Here is an 18,933-nt window from a genome sequence, read left to right on the forward strand (position 1 = left end):
TGTGGTCAACCGTGGTAACCATTGGCGTGTTGAGGAGGTGCGTTCCGCTCGTCGCGCAAAAAAAACCACGGCGACGCAACAACGCAGTTTCGTCAGGTGTGCGTCAGCGCTCGCGGAGATCGCGACCGCGACAGCGACCACCACCCCCGCACCCGCATCCGCGCGACAGTCGCGGGACCGCGCAACACGCGTTCTCGTCGTCGTCGTCGTCGTCGTCGTCCCGCGAGCGCGCTTGTGCAACCGCCTCGTCGTCGTCGTCGCGCGTGCGTGACGTCTAACCTATGACTCCGTTCTGAAAGGAGTCGGGATAACCACCGCCGTCGCGTCTCTCTATCGCGCGCGCGCTCGTCGCGCGGACGGGGTGCGATCGCGACGACGGCCGACCGATCCGCCGGGCGTCGACGACGTCCGCGAGTGAGAACGCGGGATTACACGCACACGCCGGCGCGTCCGCGCGAGAGGAACCACGCGGACGTCTACGTCTACTCCGTGAAGCGGGGAGACCGAGCACGGTCGCGATTGTGCAACGCGTTCGGACGACCGAGCTTCGCCCAAGCGATAACGCAGGCCAGGCGTCGAGGAATACTCCACCGTTGCGGCGGGGACACGTATCGATGAATAGTCGAAATATTTTTGTAAGGACCAGTGAGGGCTACGATGTTTCTCGTTACAGCGATACCGCATCTAAGGTATTAAGGAGTTAACCGAGGGAGAGTGTCACTCTCGCAACTCGCAACGCGAAACGCGACGGGAGACCGCGCTATTTCGAGTGCCGCGCATGCGAGGGGAACAATCAGCTTAGTGCCATGTACAGAAACAACCGGAGTAGCCACCGAGATTGATATCTGTATATCTGTCGCTATACCTGCGACATGAGGTATACCGCGAATAACATTTGACCAGGGAGGATCTTGGACATTTTGGTAGTCTGCCCCGTTGAGAAAATATGGACGACCGAAGGGTAGCGGATTATTTTGTTATCGCCGGACTACCTGGCCAAGACGACGAGCTTAGCGACGACAATGAGAGCAACGATAAGCTGGAGGATTGGTGTCAGGAGGGCACTCATCTCAAGGACATGCATATGCCACCTCCCATCACGGATCTTGCCGTAATATTCCCGGCGCTGGGGGAACGCTGTCCGGAGGGGTACGCGCTGTTGGAATATACCGTGTCTGGTTTTCCGGCGGACTTGAATCACGGGAGCTTACGAACGAACGAGTGTTACTTGTGCTATAGAAGAGGACGGGATAAACCTCCCTTGGTTGACATTGGTAAGAAATAGGAGCACCCGATCGATTCTAGATATTGTCCAGAAATTATTGCCAATTGTCTTTTGCGTTACGGTATCTGAATGTTTTACTTTTTGCAGGTGTAATATATGACGGAAAGGAACGTATAATGCAGGATGCTGAAATGGTATTGGAGACCCCTAAAGGTCACGTGGCAAATGTGAATAATTCTACTTCGAAAATTTTTGTAACGTACAGACGGGCGAGTCGGAAAATGCCTTGCAATTCCCTCGTGGTTACGGACATATGTGTTATCTTGACTAATAAGGGAGAGAGCCCGCCGCACGCTTTCTGCGTTATCAATAAGAACTTGAACAAAGGGATGCTCGGCAGCGACGTATTTTTGTGCTATAAGAAGTCTATGAATCGCGCTAATTTGGTATCGTTTAAACCAGCGATACTCTACAAATATCCCATGGCGGATTACAACGGCTTCAGCTTTCCTAATTCTGTCGCCATGTTTTGTCTACCGATGGGCGCGACTATAGAATGTTGGCCTAAAGTAGCGTGTAAACCTAAGCCGGTATTCTCGACGTTTGTCCTAACGGTTGCCGATGCTGCTCAAAAAATATACGGTTCGGCAATAACGTTTTACGAGGAGCTGCAAATGAAGCCCGATACTGCGAACTGCAAAAATAATCGGGAGATCATGGACACGGTGGAGAATAATAAAAACAGTGGTAAATATGTATTTCATAATCCTAATTTGACAGTCCTGACTTTTCTGTCGGATAATCTTGAATTTGTAATACGGAATAAGAGATATTTTTAACATCCCATTTTGTTACGTAGCGTTGTCTTTTTTTATTTCGGCAGATAATATGGAGATAACTAAAGATAAGCCGCAAGTGAAAATGAAGTTTAAGAGATCTGGTATACTCAAGAAGCTTAGTATATTGGAGTTGGAAAGGTTGCGGTACGCAGATCCCGCGAGCCAGTCACTGAATATTAGTAAATCTATATGTATACTGTCTCATTGGCCGTTTTTCGATACATTTGAGAAGTTTTTGGTTTTCCTACACCGGATGGTGAACGACCAGCCGCAAAGTGTCCCGATCGAGAAGTATATCTCGTATTTTTTATGCGACATACCGTTTCCGAGTCCGCAACGCCCACGAATCTTGGTACAGCTCAGTAGTCAGGATAGACTGATCTTGACTCAACCGGAGGACTTGGCTCTGCCTAGATCAGGCGCGAGTTTCAGGCAACTGCTGATAAACTTGGGACCTGACAATTGTTTATTGATACTGCTATTGATATTGACCGAGCAGAAAATACTGGTTCACTCCTTACGTCCGGATGTATTGACTTCCGTGAGCGAGGCCATTGCCATGATTCTGTTTCCTTTCAAGTGGCAATGTCCTTACATACCGTTGTGTCCTTTAGGATTAGCAGAGGTAATATATAATAAGCCTGCGTACCGTTTCCTTGTTATACGATTGCAAAAAATAGAAAGGCATCTATTTAAATTGCAGGTATTGCATGCGCCATTGCCATTCCTGATCGGTGTGGACTCAAGGTTCTTCGATTTATATGATCCTCCTGCTGATGTCAATTGTGTGAATCTGGATACGAATAACATTGCGATATGCGACGACAAAAAATATTTAAATGTTAAGTTACTGCCTAAAAAGGCAGCTAGACAGCTCCGAAATTGGTTGGAGCTCTTGTCCTCCAAGATAATTTCGTGGGGAAAAACTAGCTGTTCCCAAAAAGGTATGCTATTATTTATTTCTTTCTACTATCTTCTCTTTTACTACTATCTCTTATTACTAACATTAATTTATCACTTTCATACTAGATAGAGGAGATGAAGACTTTAGTGTGGACAGGGAATTTCAACAAAAACGAAAGGAGCAAGCTTTAGAACTTGAAATACAGGACGCTTTCTTAAGGTTCATGGCGACGATTCTCAAGGGGTATCGAAGCTATTTGTTACCGATTACAAAAGCACCTACCGTAGGAACGACAGATCCGACAAGTTTATTTAATATCCAAGCGTTTTTGAGAAGTCGCGATAAAGCCCACGCTAAATTTTACACCATGCTCGCCAGAACGCAAATGTTTATCAGGTGAATTATTTTTTCTCATTATATTTATCATAATATTATTCATCTAACAAAAATGCAAATTTTATAGGTTCATAGAAGAAAGAAGTTTTGTGTCTGACATGGATATGGCGGGGTTAGCATTTTTCGACGAATGCACAGAACGAGTCGAGGAGGAAAATGGTATAAAATTAAAATACATAAATTTTTCTACGTTATTGGTGCACATACCATAAATATTTGCGTAATAATTTTTTTATTGCTCGTTTAATTTTCAGTAACTCTTTTGGAACTGGATGAATCTCAACATAGCGAACGTACGGTATTTATACCTCCACCCGAAGCGGGGACAAATCAAACGCCAATAATATACAAGTCGTTCAAGTTGAACCCGGATCTAATGAGGCCTCAGAAGAATTTCTGTTTAAAAAATCCATCTCTAAGTGCCTTTGGTATGGTACCTGGGAGTCCTATGGCTCGTAGAACGAAGCATGAAATCAAAGTTGCTCAAAGGATGGCTCGAAAACAAGTAAGTGAAACGATTGACTAAATATGAAAATATTCTCGCGAGCAAATATGCATGTGTGATTTGTTGTTTTTTTTTTCAGGTTGCGATGCCCGACAGATGGGGCAGATGCCTGCTCGTTACATGTCACAGTCTTTGGTTTCTGCATTTACCAGCCATGTTGCAAGTCTCTAGCCAACCTGCTGCAATTTTGCATCAGGCTTACGAGATATTAGTCAAAATGCAGAAGTTACATCTCGATCCTATGGAAGAGGTACAAATACTAAGTTCTAAATAAAAAAAAAAGTAGACCCATCATTTTTAAACGAGTACTTGTTATTTTTGTTAGGTATGCTACAGAGCTATGATGCAACTTTGTGGAGTATACGGGCAACCAGTTTTAGCTGTAAAGTTACTGTTCCATATGAAACGCAGTGGTGTTCAACCTAACGCTTTAACGTACGGATTTTACAACAAGGTAGTTTATCGATTTTTCTAAGCTAATAAATATAGTAAAAAGAAATATACATATTATATAAAGTTTTTCAATCATCTTGAGAATTTTAGTTGATCCTCTATCGTGTTTACAGGCTGTTCTCGAGGCAACTTGGCCTTCCGATATGACAAACTCAAGTCAGTTAATGTGGAACAAATTACGAAACGTCATCGTCGGTGCAGCTTTATTTAAAAAAGCTGGGAAAAAGAGCGCTAGAAGACGATTGAGCTCTAATGTGGATTTCTTAACCGCCGATAAGACTGAATGCATGGAACACGCGCTCTCTCGGTCTAGTCTCGACAGTTCCCATTCTCAGGATACTGAAGCTGCTCACAGTGATTGTAAGTTGATTTTTTTTTACGTATGGCAGCTAAATCACACCAGTTTTCAAATAATAATATTTCTTTCTTTTTCCGGCAGCCACCAAGGGCAGTTCTGTGTCAGATCTACCTGGATTCGGATCATTCGAATTAAAAGCCAAGCTTCTTCGGCAGAATAGTATAGTGAAAGATCAAACAACATTAAGTATTTTACAATCGGACGAATTGGAACAAACACCAAGTAACCCAAGGTATTTTATTATAAATTCACTTGAAGTCGTTAGTGTCGCTCTCAGGTTTGCCCCATTTGCTGGAACCGCTTGTTTAGACTATTGTTTCATTAGTATTTATAGTAGCGGATGCAAACGAGTATTCATTGTGTAGATTATTTTCTCGTTGTCAAATCTTACGTAATTAATCTTTTCGTATTAAATTTTACAATGCTAATTTGCATGTATAGGCTTATGTAGATGTAATATTTTCCATGTAGGCTAACGCGCAGTGTCGAATCGCCTTTAAAAAGTCCCATACGCACACCAGTTACGGAAAATGACCCATTGGGTGCTCTCATTAATGACGAAACACCGATTGTGTCGCCTTCCGAGGAAAACGATTCAAATTGCTCAACAAGTACTTTAACCGTTTTAAATAATATGACTGAAGAAAGACCAGGAGGGCCGCTCTTATTTAGAAGGTATGGTACTCCATATATTGTATTCGCATGAGTGAAACATTTTTAAATATTTAGACGAGGAAAATGAGATTTAGAAGTAGAATACCGCAGAATTATTTCCGAAAAAGTTATAGTTATTATAGTTTAAAAGGGTAACTATTTTCTCAAAATAAAGACAAACAGGGAGAAAGGAATACATAAAAATCGTAACTTGCAACCACTTAATGGGAGACTGTTACTGGTAATCAAAGTTATCGCGAGTACTTGCGCAACAAAAATATTTCCTTCGTGGAGAGACCATTGTATTGAACATGCTTTGTGATATCCAAAGATAAGTATATGATTTTAAATACGAAAATTACTGTATAAAATATATGTTTACAGCAACATCCTCCCACGTAGTGCGACGTTTCATCAAGCAGTAGATGAAAGTGGCATGACAGTGGGTGGGCATTTGCAGAGGAGTGAGACGATGCCTCACTCCGTGGCGCAACAAGGGGAACAGGAGAGAGAAAAAGAGAGACTGGAAATAAGCAGTCTTTGGTCTCAGAATAAGGATAGTGTAACGTCCAGCCTCTCTAGCTTAGGATCTAGTCTTAAACTTAGTTTCGGGTAAGATATCTGCGTATGTTTAATTTAATAACGCGCGCGTAGTTACCTAACACCTCGCATAACGCATTATGTTTTAATTCCTCCAAAGTGTGACGTGATGATAACACATTTGCAAGACTCGGTTACTTTATGTTTTGTTTTTGTTTGTAAAAAAAATGTAGGATTATAGTGATTATTAATATTTCAGTTTTTTAACAAAATAAAAATATACGGTATCGATGGAAAAAGTAAATTGTTATGTATTTACTTATCTATTAATTGTTATAAATTTGTATATACGTAACAAAAGTGACAAGTAAATACGTTTGTAATCACACTGTTAGAGGAATAATATAATTTTATTTTTGTTTATTTTTTTGCATGCGCATTTGAGTTGGTTTTTGTTATTTTATTCATTAAATGTAGACGATACTCCACGGGTGGATTGGCATTTGCTAAAAATAAGGATTTAATATCATCAAATCAACTTATTGAATCTCTTAGTCTCTCCAGCTATATCAGGTACGTATAATATATGTATATGTTAGTTGCATAGATGCTCATTAGACATGTGCGGTCCTGTCTTTGTGTGCCTCTACATTATTACAAAATAGTAAATACACATTTTTAATATGTAAAACTTCTTTTGCTCCTTCAGATTCTAAGTTTTTATTCATTCTTTATTTTATTTTAGCCCGTCGAGTTTAACGGGAAAAAAGTCCAACGAAATAATACTTGGTGGTCTAAATAGCTTGAAGTCCGCTGCGACAACTGTGGTTAAAAAATTTGACGAAATAAAAGAAGCCATTTCAGCGACGAGTACGCCGGTAAAAAATAAGGAACGCGAACAAAAAATAGCTTACGGGATATCACATGAGTCTCTAGACTCCCTCACCGATGGATCCATACAAGATCGAAATGAGACAAGGGCATCAGGTAGAGAATATAAACTACGATAATAACGATAATATCATATAATTACGCTTTGCAGCGGGGTATTCATGTTTTATTTTTCTTCAATCAGGTGACGGAAATTTAGATTTGTGTTCATTATACGAGCTCGCGGAGTGTCTTTATCCAAAGGGCACTAGAGAGTTAGAGGAACGTCTTGCCATTGAGCTTGTGCTTTCCAGTGCTAGTAGATGCCATCACTGCGCCGCCATCCTGTACGACGAGGAGATAATGGCTGGTTGGCAGCCGGAAGATTCCAACTTGAATACAGTCTGTCAATATTGCGACAAAGCTACCGTACCCCTTCTCACAGCTACGATATTAGATTACAGGTGACTAAGCGACCATAAGCGATATTGTCCTTGATAAAATTACCATCAATAATATATCTGTTACGTAGATGCGAAGCAAGCGAGAAGAATAATGATCCTTTAATGGGAGCATTGGTCGAATTACTGGATCAACCGAAAGAATCGTTGGAACCGATAACCGTACCATATCTAAATCCGTTGGTTCTGAGAAAAGAATTGGAGAGCGTGCTGAGTCAAGAGGGGGACGCATGTCTCACCAAGCACAGGTTTATTCAGGAGCATCCAATAGTATATTGGAATCTGATATGGTACTTCGAAAGGATTAATTTAACGAGTCATCTACCTGATCTCTGGTTGAACAACGATAAGAACTCGGAACTTCAAAGAACCGTAGGATCGGTGGGTGTCAGAACTATGTGGGACAACGAACGACTGCACATGGATCGTTTGCCTATGTATCTCCAGTGGAAGTCAAATTCAGAAGACAGGACGTAAGTTTCAATAAATCACCCTTCAAATTATTAATGACGCGATATTTAAATTTTAAACGTAACCGAGTATTGTGTGTAAATAATGAAGGAAGATTAACGGTTGTCCGGATTAAGAAACGATAATTAAATAACGATCAGATTCATTTTTGAACAGATATGAGAAATGATTACAGCTGTTATCTCGTTAATCTTTTGCTTGCTCTAGATTGATGCAGGCAGTGATAACGTATGTCCGTTGCAACGACTTAGCGGAACCTATAATAAGAGTGGCCTTAGAAAGAAGTAAACATCAAACAGGCGATCATCCGTTGTCCATATACAGGGATATCTTGTTCCTGGCATTTACTGTATTGGGAAGAACGAATATCGACCAAGGTAAGCTATGTGTACACGATTAAAAGATTATATAACGACTCGTCTAAACAAGTCTAACAAATTTATACAAGATGTACATGCTTCCCAAAATTACTGATCCACTATCGAAATACTTGTCGAGTTTGCGTTAGCGTCGGTTTGTCTAATAACGATTTTTGTTCTTACAGGTGTCTTCGACAGGGAATACGGTTTATCGCTGGAGAAATTCTCCGAGAACGAGGAGAAATTATTGCATAAAATTGATGCGCCGCCGACAATGATGTCGGTGTATTGCAGGTATTACTTCAAGCAACTAAACGTGTAAGGACCGCGCGAGCAGCCGTAATTCCGAAGATGCTTGAAAACAAATTGTTCCGCTACATGTTGAATGTTTATTATTATCTAACACGGAGGACTATTAATGTTATCGACGACGAATTACGCTCGAGTCCGATCTAAAGTACCGTTTCTCGAAATGCGATCGGCGCCATAGCGTCGATGTGCGAACTAACGTTACCTCATCCTCGTTTCTTCATAAGACTCCGCTTTACTCGCTGACACCCGTGATACTTGTCTTTGCTTGCGCAAGAAAACGTAGACGGATCGTCGGATTCGGGCACACAGTTCTCGAACTTCGATCACGCACGCACGCGAAAACTGACGGGAGTAGCCATCGGATCGGTTGCATCGATATCGTTTTAGCGCTGATTAGTTAATCGATTGACTGAAGTTTCTTGTGCGCGACGTGAAGGAATGGGGAAATCATTAACCAGTCGGAGCTATCGATGCTACCGATCGCGAGATAAGTCAGCGCAATAGAAGTTGAACGATAATATTTTTAACTAATCGTACATCTCTGATCTTCGTATGTTTATAATGTAATTGTTTTTAACAGTTATTGACTCTCTTCTTTGTTTTTTTTTGTTTTATTAATAAATCGGGTCGCGCATGCCTCTGTTTTGTGATTCAGTAACTTGTGCAGCGCATTAGCGGTATCTAAGAGTACAACATTGAAAAGTGTTAAGTACCAAAGAATTTACGGACTGTAAAGCGACTGCAAGTTCAATTCCCTCCAGGTGTGCTGTGACCTTAAATACGTTTCAGTCCGACACGTAATATCCACGATGTAAAGAAAAGAAAAAGAAAGAAGAAAAAAGGCGATGTTAAACGAAACAGCGCCTAATACCGACTATTTTTTTTACCGCGAGAAAGAGCAAAAGAGAGAGAGAGAGAGAGAGAGAGAGAGAGAGAAGGAGAGAAAGAGAAAGCGTGACGTGAAGTATAGCTTGTGACATGACGAAACGCAGTATTCTTTCCTTGTACTCTTAGATAGAAACGATCGTTTATCGCACGACAAAACACACAGCGTACAAGTATCGTTTCTCTGCGTCCCAGGTGAAAAGTGTTCTTCACATCGGGGTGTGAACGCGTTGAACTCGACTACTTATCCTCAAACGTAAATGCTTAGCACGAGAGTGAATATTTTTATGAATTTTAGACAATTCGAAGCATTCGTAAATAGATTAGCGGAACACAGAGTCGCTGCCCACGATTTATTCATTGTCGAAATGAGATGAAGAGAGAGAGAGAGAGATCGGTCGTCGCTAAGAGGACTCGCGAAACGCGGCCTTTCGGTGCCGTGCACTTTTCACCCTGGACAAACGTGGATGAACGTACGTTCATTCATCACAGTACTATGAATGTAGATTATGAAAATAAAGTCAGTTGAGGTATTTTACAAAAGGCGTTGGCGTTTTGCTTCAGACAGAACTCGTTTCGCGGTATCCGTTTTATTCAAACTAAGATTAATTTTAGTTTAACATTATCGCCGATATTACTTCTCCATACTTTTACGAACTTTACTTAAAATTTTCATGTCAAAAATATTAAATTTATCATAATCCTGCTTTTAAATCCCATCCATTTTATTTTCAGAGAACTATTAATCTATATAAAAATATTGTAATGCAATTATCGAAAAGTAAAAAAATAGAGATATATTATTTAAATGTAAAAAAATACATGTTTCTCATAAACTATTCACTTTTCGATAATTTTTTGCTTTAATATTTTACGTGCAGAATAACGCAAAAAATCAATTTTTGTAAAAAGAATCATATTCCATTTAAAATAGAGATGTGTATGTATAAAAATATATATATATATCGATAAGAGGCAAAAGGAATAATTAAAATACGTAGAGATCTAAAAAATCATCAAAATTATTAGGAGAGTACATTTCGATAAGAAATTAAATCCAATTAAAATTTCGCTGTTTCTGGATATGATTAATTAAAATTAAAAGATAAACTGAGATAGGTTGCGAATTCAAATTTCGAAAGCTAACTTCTCGGGGTTAAAACATTTGTCTAATAGAGATAAAACAACTTCAGTTTGCTTAATTAAAATTTGTTCGCGTTGTCTTTCATCGAAACTAATCCTTCTCATCTGATCGACTTGAAAAGAGAGGGAATACGATTGCAGTCATTCAAGCATTGAGATATATGTATTTGAATGAATTTAAGCGAATGAATTTACGAGTAAGTACAATAGAATATTCGCCGAAGAAATGAAGAGACGAAAATACTGGGAGAAAATGTTCCAGGTGCGTCACGAAGTCGCTCGTTTCTGGAACGCGGAGCGTTCTCCGCAGTTCGATCGTTTCGTTCGTTAATATATCCGCTCTCGTCTCGCGCACGCGTCGTCTTCCCAAATCGGGCCAAATCCGCCGCGTTCTCGCTGAAATCGCGAGCGCAAACGTACATACATACATAATACATTCATACATATACCCGTTTCGTACGTCGCGGCGTCGCGTCGAGAGAACGGCTACGCGCGAAGCCGAGCGCCGCCGAGCGCGGCCGAAGGTGACCGAACGCGAACGCTCGCGCTCGGCTCGGCGCGGCGCGCCGGCCGCCGACGGCGCCGACAGAGCGGACAGTAGTCGGCTCCGAGCGAACAAAGACGGTGGATTCGTGCGCGCGCGCGCGCAGCTCCATTCAATCTCCCCGGTGTTCGGTTTTCGCCGTTCGCTCCACTCAATTACGCGCGTATACGCGTATGTGTACCCCGTGTGTGCGACGTGTGCGTGCGCCCAGCAGCGGCGAATCCGGGGGGGAAGGCAAAGCTGGCAAAGGCAGTCGTCGCGCGGCAGTGGTGCGTTGCGTACTGCGGCGGTCGTCGTCGCCGAGCACCGGTGGAACGAAACCGTGGACTGGACGGTATATTACGCGCTCGCGGGTGACATGTTCGCCAGGCGTTGAACCGCGCCGAGAGTGCCGAGGCCGAGACACTCTCGAGACACGAGCGCGCGCGTGTGTGCGCGCGAAACCGGACCTCCGACACCGATTTTCCCTGTTCCCCGTATCTTCCCGCCGCCGCCGTTGACATCGCCGTTCGGCGAACAAGGATAGAAGAGAGAGAGAGAGAGAGAGAGAGAGAGAGAGAGAAAGAGAGAAATTGTCCAGTATCTCCGGCAATGTACTCCGACGGCCACGAGGTGGACGGCAGCTGGGTGCTGCGCGTCTACGTGACGGATCTGCAGGTCGAGAGGAGCTTACGCGTCAAGGGCGAGCTGCACATCGGCGGTGTCATGCTGCGCCTCGTGGAAGACCTCGGTGAGTCCTCTTGAAACATACGCATAATACTCTTTCTCGCTTCTTCGTCAATTTTTTCTTTCCCACTCTCGTTCGTCGCTATCTCCTCCCCGACTTCCTCTCGCGACGTAAAATGTGGCCGCTCGCGACTCCGGGTTCCTCCTCGCGTTCGCATTGGACGTATATCGTACGTATATAACGTATACGTACGTCGCGATGCGCGACAGGTGGAATTTGAGCTGCTTGTCGGTGGCGCGCATGCATCCTGCGCGATCGGAACGCGTTGCAATTCGAAACGGAGCGAGCACGCTCGACGGGTCGGTTAACCGTGTACGTTCGTCGCGAGGGAGGCAACGCTCCGCGAGAGTAATCTGTCGAAACGAAAACGATTGGAGATCGTATCTTAGGTACCTTACGCTTCTGGACAGTGTCCATAATTGTACATGTATATGGAAGAAGCAAAGGAAATAGAAAACGTGCCGCGCGATCACGAAATCAATTGGACACGCACCGTTATCGCGACGCGATCGAGATCGAACGTGTAATCGTTGTATAAAGCGACCAAAGTTTAGATTAAATTCTTTTAACTGATTTTAAATACTGATTTGGAAGTGTATCTTATTTGTCCAAATATATTTGGAGGAGATATATACACGCCAATATTATCGATATGACGTAATATAACTCTAATTAGAATACAATATTGTAACATTAATAAATAATAGTAATGTGTTGGTTTGATGGTGCGTTGTATATAATATTATCACGATGTTATATAATATATCGTGTTATACACCGAAATATAATATAATTTATAATTTATATGATAAAAATAATTAAATGTATTGAGAAAGAACGCGAATTAATTTTATTTATTGATTTCAAAACGGAAGAAAATTAATCGATAAAAAGAGACCTTGGAGTTTGCGATTCTCCGCAAAATTAATTAAGTTAACTAAAAATTCTCAACTCCGATAACTTTGACCGCCGATTAACGATTTTTCTGGTAGAAAAAAATCGGTTAATTTTATATGAGACTGAAAACATCGATCGCCCTTGCATCGGCACAGCGTGGATAATTATAAGCCAAGCCGATGCAGAACGGTTTTATCTTCGACGAATTAACCAATTTCGATCGATCGAACGAGCTGGTTCCCATATCCCCGGTTATTGCTGTCCGGAAAAGACGATGGGAAAGATGAGCACAGATTAAGATTTTCTCACGTGCAACTTATATGTAAAACTTTATCGTATATCTCTCTACGCATTTTTTTCAATTCTTTAGCAATATTCGATATATTCTATAATTTTTTTCGATAATACTCAGCCCTTTTCCATTTATATATCACCACTTACGATAGATCATTTTGCACATACATTGCACATGCAAACTTGATGAGAAATAAATTCGACAAAAGGAACGGAGGAGAGAAAAAAGGGGGAAGAGATGCGATTTCTTCGTCGAACCCGCTTTCGTTCGCGGAAGTTTATTGTTCGCTTCCGCGAAATAAATTTTCGCGCGATACGGAGACCGCGGCGATATAAGTATGTAGAATTGCCGGACAAACGTATAGCGAGGAAACGCTTCCGGCGAAGAGAAGAATTTCAACGCACCGTTTACCTGACGGTCGCGCGATAAAGGAATAAACTCGTCGTATCTCGAGTGTGACGCCCACCCCTCTCCCGGGTGGCGATAATGATAATCTCACGCGAGTGCCGATATCTTATGTTTTCGTTCACCGAGTATATTCACTGATGGGCGCGCTATATTTCAATTAAATCGATCTGTCGAAACGCGGTTATACGATACAAAATCAACCCCGAACTTTATCGAGCGATTCGATGAAGATTAATTATGTATGTATATCGATGCGGAAAAAGTTTAAAGTCTTTGAAAGGTATATATCGAACGACCGTATACTTTTATTTTTAGCCTGTGATAGAATTTTTATTTAATTTGATTATTTCATATTCTTGTGGGTTTTTTTTTTCGCGCGGATAAATGGCATTTTCTAATACTTCCGAACAAATCTCATTTTGAGCGAGAGAGCAGATAGACCTAAGAAAGTGATTTTTTAATGACTTTCCAATCTTCGTTCGCGCAAGACAATGGTCTTTCAAGCTAAGAAGATTATTACCTCTTATCCTTACCCGGGGGTAAGGGGGGGCCCCCGGCCCGAGTAAAATATTTATCCCAGTAACGCCCAGCTCTCATCCTTCGCGTGATTCGCAGATCGCCGTGACTCATAAATACGTTATCACGTGAAGCAACGAGTGCAGGTGCGTTATTCAATCGCGGTGTTTCCGGCGCGAATTCGCCGCGACCCTCGAGGGATAAAATCGTTTTCAACAAGGGCGTTGTTGAAGAGAGAAAACCGACGAACAATTTAACTTATTAGTCGCGGTCGATTGTTTGTCAGAAACGCCTTTGAAAGCGAGTTGAATAATTTAATTTCGATATTCAACGACTAAATTTGTCGTAATTAATTAAACCTTGTTCTCCGGCAAGATCGATCAATCTTGACTCTGTTCAGTTTGTAAATAACAGTATCATTGTTCATGTTTGAGAACGTCGGGGAAATAATGGATTTTTAAAAGAAAAGTGCATCGCGCGAACGTCGCGGATACGACACGGAGCCAGGTAGAAAAATCCAGCAGCCATATCTTTTGTCGACTGGTCCTCTTATACCTTTTTTTGCTCCACCGCGCCGGACCCAACAGGTTAGCGTGGCCGTGCTGCAGGTTCTCGCCGCATCTCGCCACTCCACTCGACGATTTCGAACCGGACCGGAGCGACGCGACGTGTATTACCGGCCTACGTGTGGCTGAGCCTTATGTAAATACACCGGGTGTCCCGGAGTGCGCGTAGCCACAAACCGACGTGTCGCAATGGGTCACGCGTACTCGAGCGGTTTTCTGTCGAGCGTGCGGGGCATTGTAAAAAAAAAAAAGCTCGGAATTTATAGCGCACTCGATGCTGACAATGAGAAAATTGGGTAAAAAAAGAAACGTTTAATCGACACGGGTCGAGAGATCGACCCGTGCCTCAAAGTTGGAAGGAGCTGTTCGATTTTCGCAAAACGGATAATCCTTCTTTAGCACTCTCTATCTCTATCTGATTGTGAGAGACGAAAAATAAATAAGCTCGAAGCAATCGATTTAGATTTCGATTTATATCGCACCAAATTAATATTGAACCGCATAAATTGATCAAATTTCCAAGTAATTAGTTGAAAACGTAACGGCATAATGCGTTGTCCGTGTTGAATTTGTAAAGAATGAAATCGCCATAAACTTGAATAAAATTTGCATGTTCCTAACATAATCCAAAAAGACACTATATATCAAGGTCATCCAAGGTGGTCCCCCCCCATCTAAACAATTACCATTTAATCTCATTAATTAAATTTGAATCAGAGCGCCTATATACGATTTTGAACTATTTCGGGTTTCCGGCGGAAAAGTACATTTTTGTGTACATCGTGCATTCTTTTGTTACTCCGATCATCGATACGATAAGTAGATGAAGTGGTCGAGATAATTTTGAGGCGGAAAGAACGGTGTCCTTAAAGTGGAACTTAAGAAATATAGAACGCGTTCAGGTATAAAGGACGCCTGCTCTTTGTCGGTAGCAAAAGAAGCGAAAGCAAGAAAATGTCATATGGCCGTTCGATATCGAAATACTTTTACATAACGATAGAAATATAATCTATTTAAATCATGATAATGTAAGTTGCAAAATTTGACGTTAGAAATTAAAGCTAATTATTACGTTAAATATGACATTGTATGTATCAGAGAGATAGTTTATCGATCGTAAAATTTTAAATTATAAACATGTGTTATATTTCCCATAAAAAAAGTGCTTAGACTTAAGTACTTCAAGATAATACAGTAACAATAACTATATGTACGTTACGCATAGGAGTCTCGCGCCTACAGATCGAGATCTCGAGCTCTCTATTCTTTTTTAGCCGCTTCGTCATTCTAATTTGTTCATTCTATAAATTCTGCGTTACAATGCGTAAACACATTGCGTAAGCATCTTCGAAGTAGCCTGATCATATTTCGTTATGCAACATTCATTGGTACTTTGCGAAGCGGTGCGATTTCCTATTTTACGAAATTTTATCTTGTCTCTCGAGACTTCAGATATATTTAGAATCATATTTCATTATAGTTGTGCCTGTATTGTATTCAATTATTATATCATAATTATATAATTTTCCATTGAAGATTAGAATACAAGATAATTGAAATTCCGATAGGACTGAGAGTGATCACGTTTAATAATATTTCCATTCAATAACGTAATAGTAGCGATATCTATGTAACATTAAGGTATCATTAATAACACGTTTATTAGATTTTGAAATTTTTGTTTATATATCGGTATTCGAAGCTCGTTAAAGATGTAATTACCGGTCTCTATTATTGCATTTTGCTTCCTCATAGAGGAAGCTTTGTTTTAATAAGAAAACAGATATGTTCGGTATAGATATGGAAATATTGATAAAAATATACTGATATTGAATATTTTCGCGCGCGGACTATTATTGTTGAAACTGATGTTTTTTTTCGAAACTTTGTCCAAATTCTTTCTTTCTCTTTTTCTCTCTTTCTCTCGCCATATATGATTTAAATCTTCTCTGAACTTTACGATCGGTTTAACTTCGTAACATCTATGCTTTATTGCCCCGAGATAAAAACAGATAAGATAACTGAAATAAAGTAAGTAAGTTTGGAAATTTATGACAAAATTCCAAATGTATTGTTATGTATATCTCAGCTCTCCTATGTCCCATCGATTTTATGAAACGTTCGCGGTGCCCGGTTGTTATCGAAATCAGCCTCGTGTAATTGACGCTCGCTGGTCAGACACGTGGTTTCGTGCCGTCGCGAAGGGAGAAAAAGTCGACGAGATATCCGAGCCAATGTACCGTACGTACGTCAGTTAACTCGACGGCAAGGCTGCATTCTTCTTACGACTCTTCCGCGAAGCCGAATCCGAAACTACGGCAATGCCGTCGCGCGCAAAGCGAGACTTTTCGTCACTGCGAATTCCGCGATCGCCTAATGTCTAATTAAAAACAATAATCACGAATATGTCAAATCACAATTGGGGAACGGTTTAACGTTAAAAATAGCGGACTAAGTTGCTACGAGCTTTTCAATTCTAATGACAGATTCTTCAAAGATTCTGCGGATTTATAATGGTGTTTTACGGGTGATAAGTTCTTTTGTCTCTGCTACGCCATCCGTAAATTTTTCACGATGTGTCTCATTGTCAGACGAAAGAAATGCGAAGGGAAAGGAAAAAAGAGAAAAGAATATGGGCTACCGCGCGCGTGGATTTTCATCGTGGATTTCCTTCGTCATCGAAGCGACAGCCGACGAAGGCTAAATCCGAAGGTCGACTCACCGCGAAGCTGTTAAGTTGAATTATCTGCTCGGATTACGTGTACAGGGTCGGATTACCGTAAATTCATATGATGTTGGCTACCTTACGCGATTCGCAACGGGGTCGAAACGTTTTCACGGAAACAACCATACGATATATTGTCGCGCACGCTACAAAGTAATCTGCATTTTATTAAACAAATGTAGACCTTTACACCAGAGAATCTTGGGTCTTTTTAACAAAAAAAAAATCTTTGGCAATGCGGGAATGCTTACAATGCGTCTTCGAATAATGCAGTTTAATTGCATATTGCTGCAGAATGCAACTTTAACGTTTCTCGCAAATTACGATATTTTTATAAACTGAAAAAATACGTTTAGAATAAAAATATCATTTTTGGATGATTTGGCTCTGTTCAGAATAAATTATACTTCTCTCAACTCGGGCGACTGGTCCAGATGGCAAACACTCTTCGACAAGATGTGCCATATGCATTGTAGTTTGTAGTGAGGTATATTAAGCTATCTGAGCCAAATTATCAGAGCACAAAAAATTTTATATGGAATTAATTCGCTTTTTTTTGCTATTCTTTGCTTGCAAAAATAATTTTTTTTGCTCCAGCTATTAAAAAGTTACGAAGGGCTGGATAGTTTAAGATTAAGCTATCCCTTCGTAACTTTTTAATAGCTGGGAGCAAAAAAATTATTTTTAAAATAAAAAAATAACAAATAATTATATATATATAGCAAATTAATTCCATATAAAATTTTTTGTGTTCAGATAGCTTAATATACCTTTTGCAGTGGCACCTGGGTTGTTTCACCATTTGGAGACGACGTTGTCTCTTACGGTACTTCGCACGAGTCGTGCAAAACGCGTACGGGGCATCACGACCTTCCTGTAACCGGGCTTCTTAGATTTTCTAATTTACATGTTCGATCGATTTTTACGATCGAATGAACATGGAGAAAAGAAACCTGCCGACGTATATTTTATACCGCAGTAAATTTTCTTTATTTAATACAAGATACAGTTTCTCTCTTCGAGAAACGACATGGGAAGAGGAAACATTTGTTACTTCTGCTGAGACCTATGACTTTTACAGATGAAACCACGTATGTATTGTTCGCGCACGTACGACGTATCGTGTCGATTATAAATGAGAATAGAGGGAGAAGGGCTGTTTGCACGTGTGTGTGATATTGGATCGAAGGATCCTGTTCCTTCTCGGAAGGAACTTAAGAGGATTAGGTTGTCGTCCTTTGGACGCTCTTCGAAAATATCATTTATTCGAGTGACACGCGTATCTAGTTTTTCATTTATTTATCGATTTTTTAGATTTATATAAAATAATTATATAATTATATAAAAAGATTTTATTCTATATTTTACGACTTATATTTTTTGTTCGTACATATATCATTATCTCTATCGGTTGTACAATTGAGCTTCATATACGACGTGAGTTTTTTCGATCGTAATAAAGGTTGTATTTCTGTCGAAAGTGTTTTACAATTTTTATAAAACAGTAAAATCGTATTTCGAAAGATATTAATATGTACTTGTATAGCTTATATTTCTGTGGCAATATACTTTCTCGTAAAATATCTTGATATATAGAATGAGACTCTATTTGTATTCTACTATAAGACTTTTTCGGCGCGATAACCTTCGACTTAATCCTTGATCTTCCAAAGTCCAATTCATTCGGACGTTCCTATAATACGAGACGATAATTGGCATTGAATTCCGCTGATAATCTCACTGCCATTATGAAGATATGCTAATAGCTCGCTCGTAGTTGTTACTTGCTGTTAAGGCTTGCGATAGGTCTCGGCTCGATTGGTTAGCGTCGATCAATGTTAATTGAAGATGACGTTAAGAATCAACTGTGTCGCTTTTAT

The 18,933-nt window shown here is 40.7% G+C and overlaps 2 protein-coding genes across 4 annotated transcripts in view; both read left to right on the forward strand.

Annotated features, from left to right (window-relative positions):
• Positions 1 to 261: 261 nt before the first annotated feature.
• Positions 262 to 9,933, forward strand: Crag (DENN domain-containing protein Crag). Of its 3 annotated transcripts, XM_077424226.1 has the most exons (19): positions 262 to 1,274; positions 1,373 to 1,972; positions 2,109 to 2,689; positions 2,768 to 3,008; positions 3,094 to 3,364; positions 3,432 to 3,523; positions 3,619 to 3,869; positions 3,949 to 4,119; positions 4,195 to 4,323; positions 4,436 to 4,682; positions 4,762 to 4,912; positions 5,152 to 5,355; positions 5,719 to 5,946; positions 6,352 to 6,447; positions 6,620 to 6,861; positions 6,950 to 7,208; positions 7,277 to 7,678; positions 7,884 to 8,053; positions 8,221 to 9,933. In XM_077424226.1, exons 1-19 carry the CDS (start codon positions 947 to 949, stop codon positions 8,355 to 8,357), a joined length of 4,800 nt encoding a protein of 1,599 aa, XP_077280352.1. In that variant the 5' UTR covers positions 262 to 946; the 3' UTR covers positions 8,358 to 9,933. The 3 variants fall into 3 exon arrangements, with proteins under 3 accessions (XP_077280352.1, XP_077280354.1, XP_077280355.1); XM_077424228.1 differs by lacking the exon at positions 6,352 to 6,447; XM_077424229.1 differs by lacking the exons at positions 5,152 to 5,355; positions 5,719 to 5,946; positions 6,352 to 6,447.
• Positions 9,934 to 10,961: 1,028 nt separating this feature from the next.
• Positions 10,962 to 18,933, forward strand: part of LOC143907257 (unc-112-related protein) — a 40,532-nt gene continuing 32,560 nt past the window's right edge. Inside the window, exon 1 of the mRNA XM_077423903.1 lies at positions 10,962 to 11,649. Coding sequence (XP_077280029.1) covers positions 11,511 to 11,649 — 139 coding nt within the window. The 5' untranslated portion in view covers positions 10,962 to 11,510. The remainder of the gene's footprint in view (positions 11,650 to 18,933) is intronic.

The sequence above is a fragment of the Temnothorax americanus genome, unplaced genomic scaffold, assembly GCF_048541705.1.
Source record: "Temnothorax americanus isolate GAGA-0224 unplaced genomic scaffold, ASM4854170v1 Scaffold8, whole genome shotgun sequence".
NCBI lineage: Eukaryota > Metazoa > Arthropoda > Insecta > Hymenoptera > Formicidae > Temnothorax > Temnothorax americanus.

What these genes read in the sequence shown, in the direction of transcription:
- Crag (XM_077424226.1), top strand. Translation starts at nt 947, where the DNA reads ATGGACGACCGAAGGGTAGCGGATTATTTTGTTATCGCCGGACTACCT. An exon ending in ACCTCCCTTGGTTGACATTG is followed by an intron (nt 1,275 to 1,372) that starts GTAAGAAATAGG and finishes TACTTTTTGCAG; the next exon opens with GTGTAATATATGACGGAAAG. An exon ending in ATCTCGATCCTATGGAAGAG is followed by an intron (nt 4,120 to 4,194) that starts GTACAAATACTA and finishes TATTTTTGTTAG; the next exon opens with GTATGCTACAGAGCTATGAT.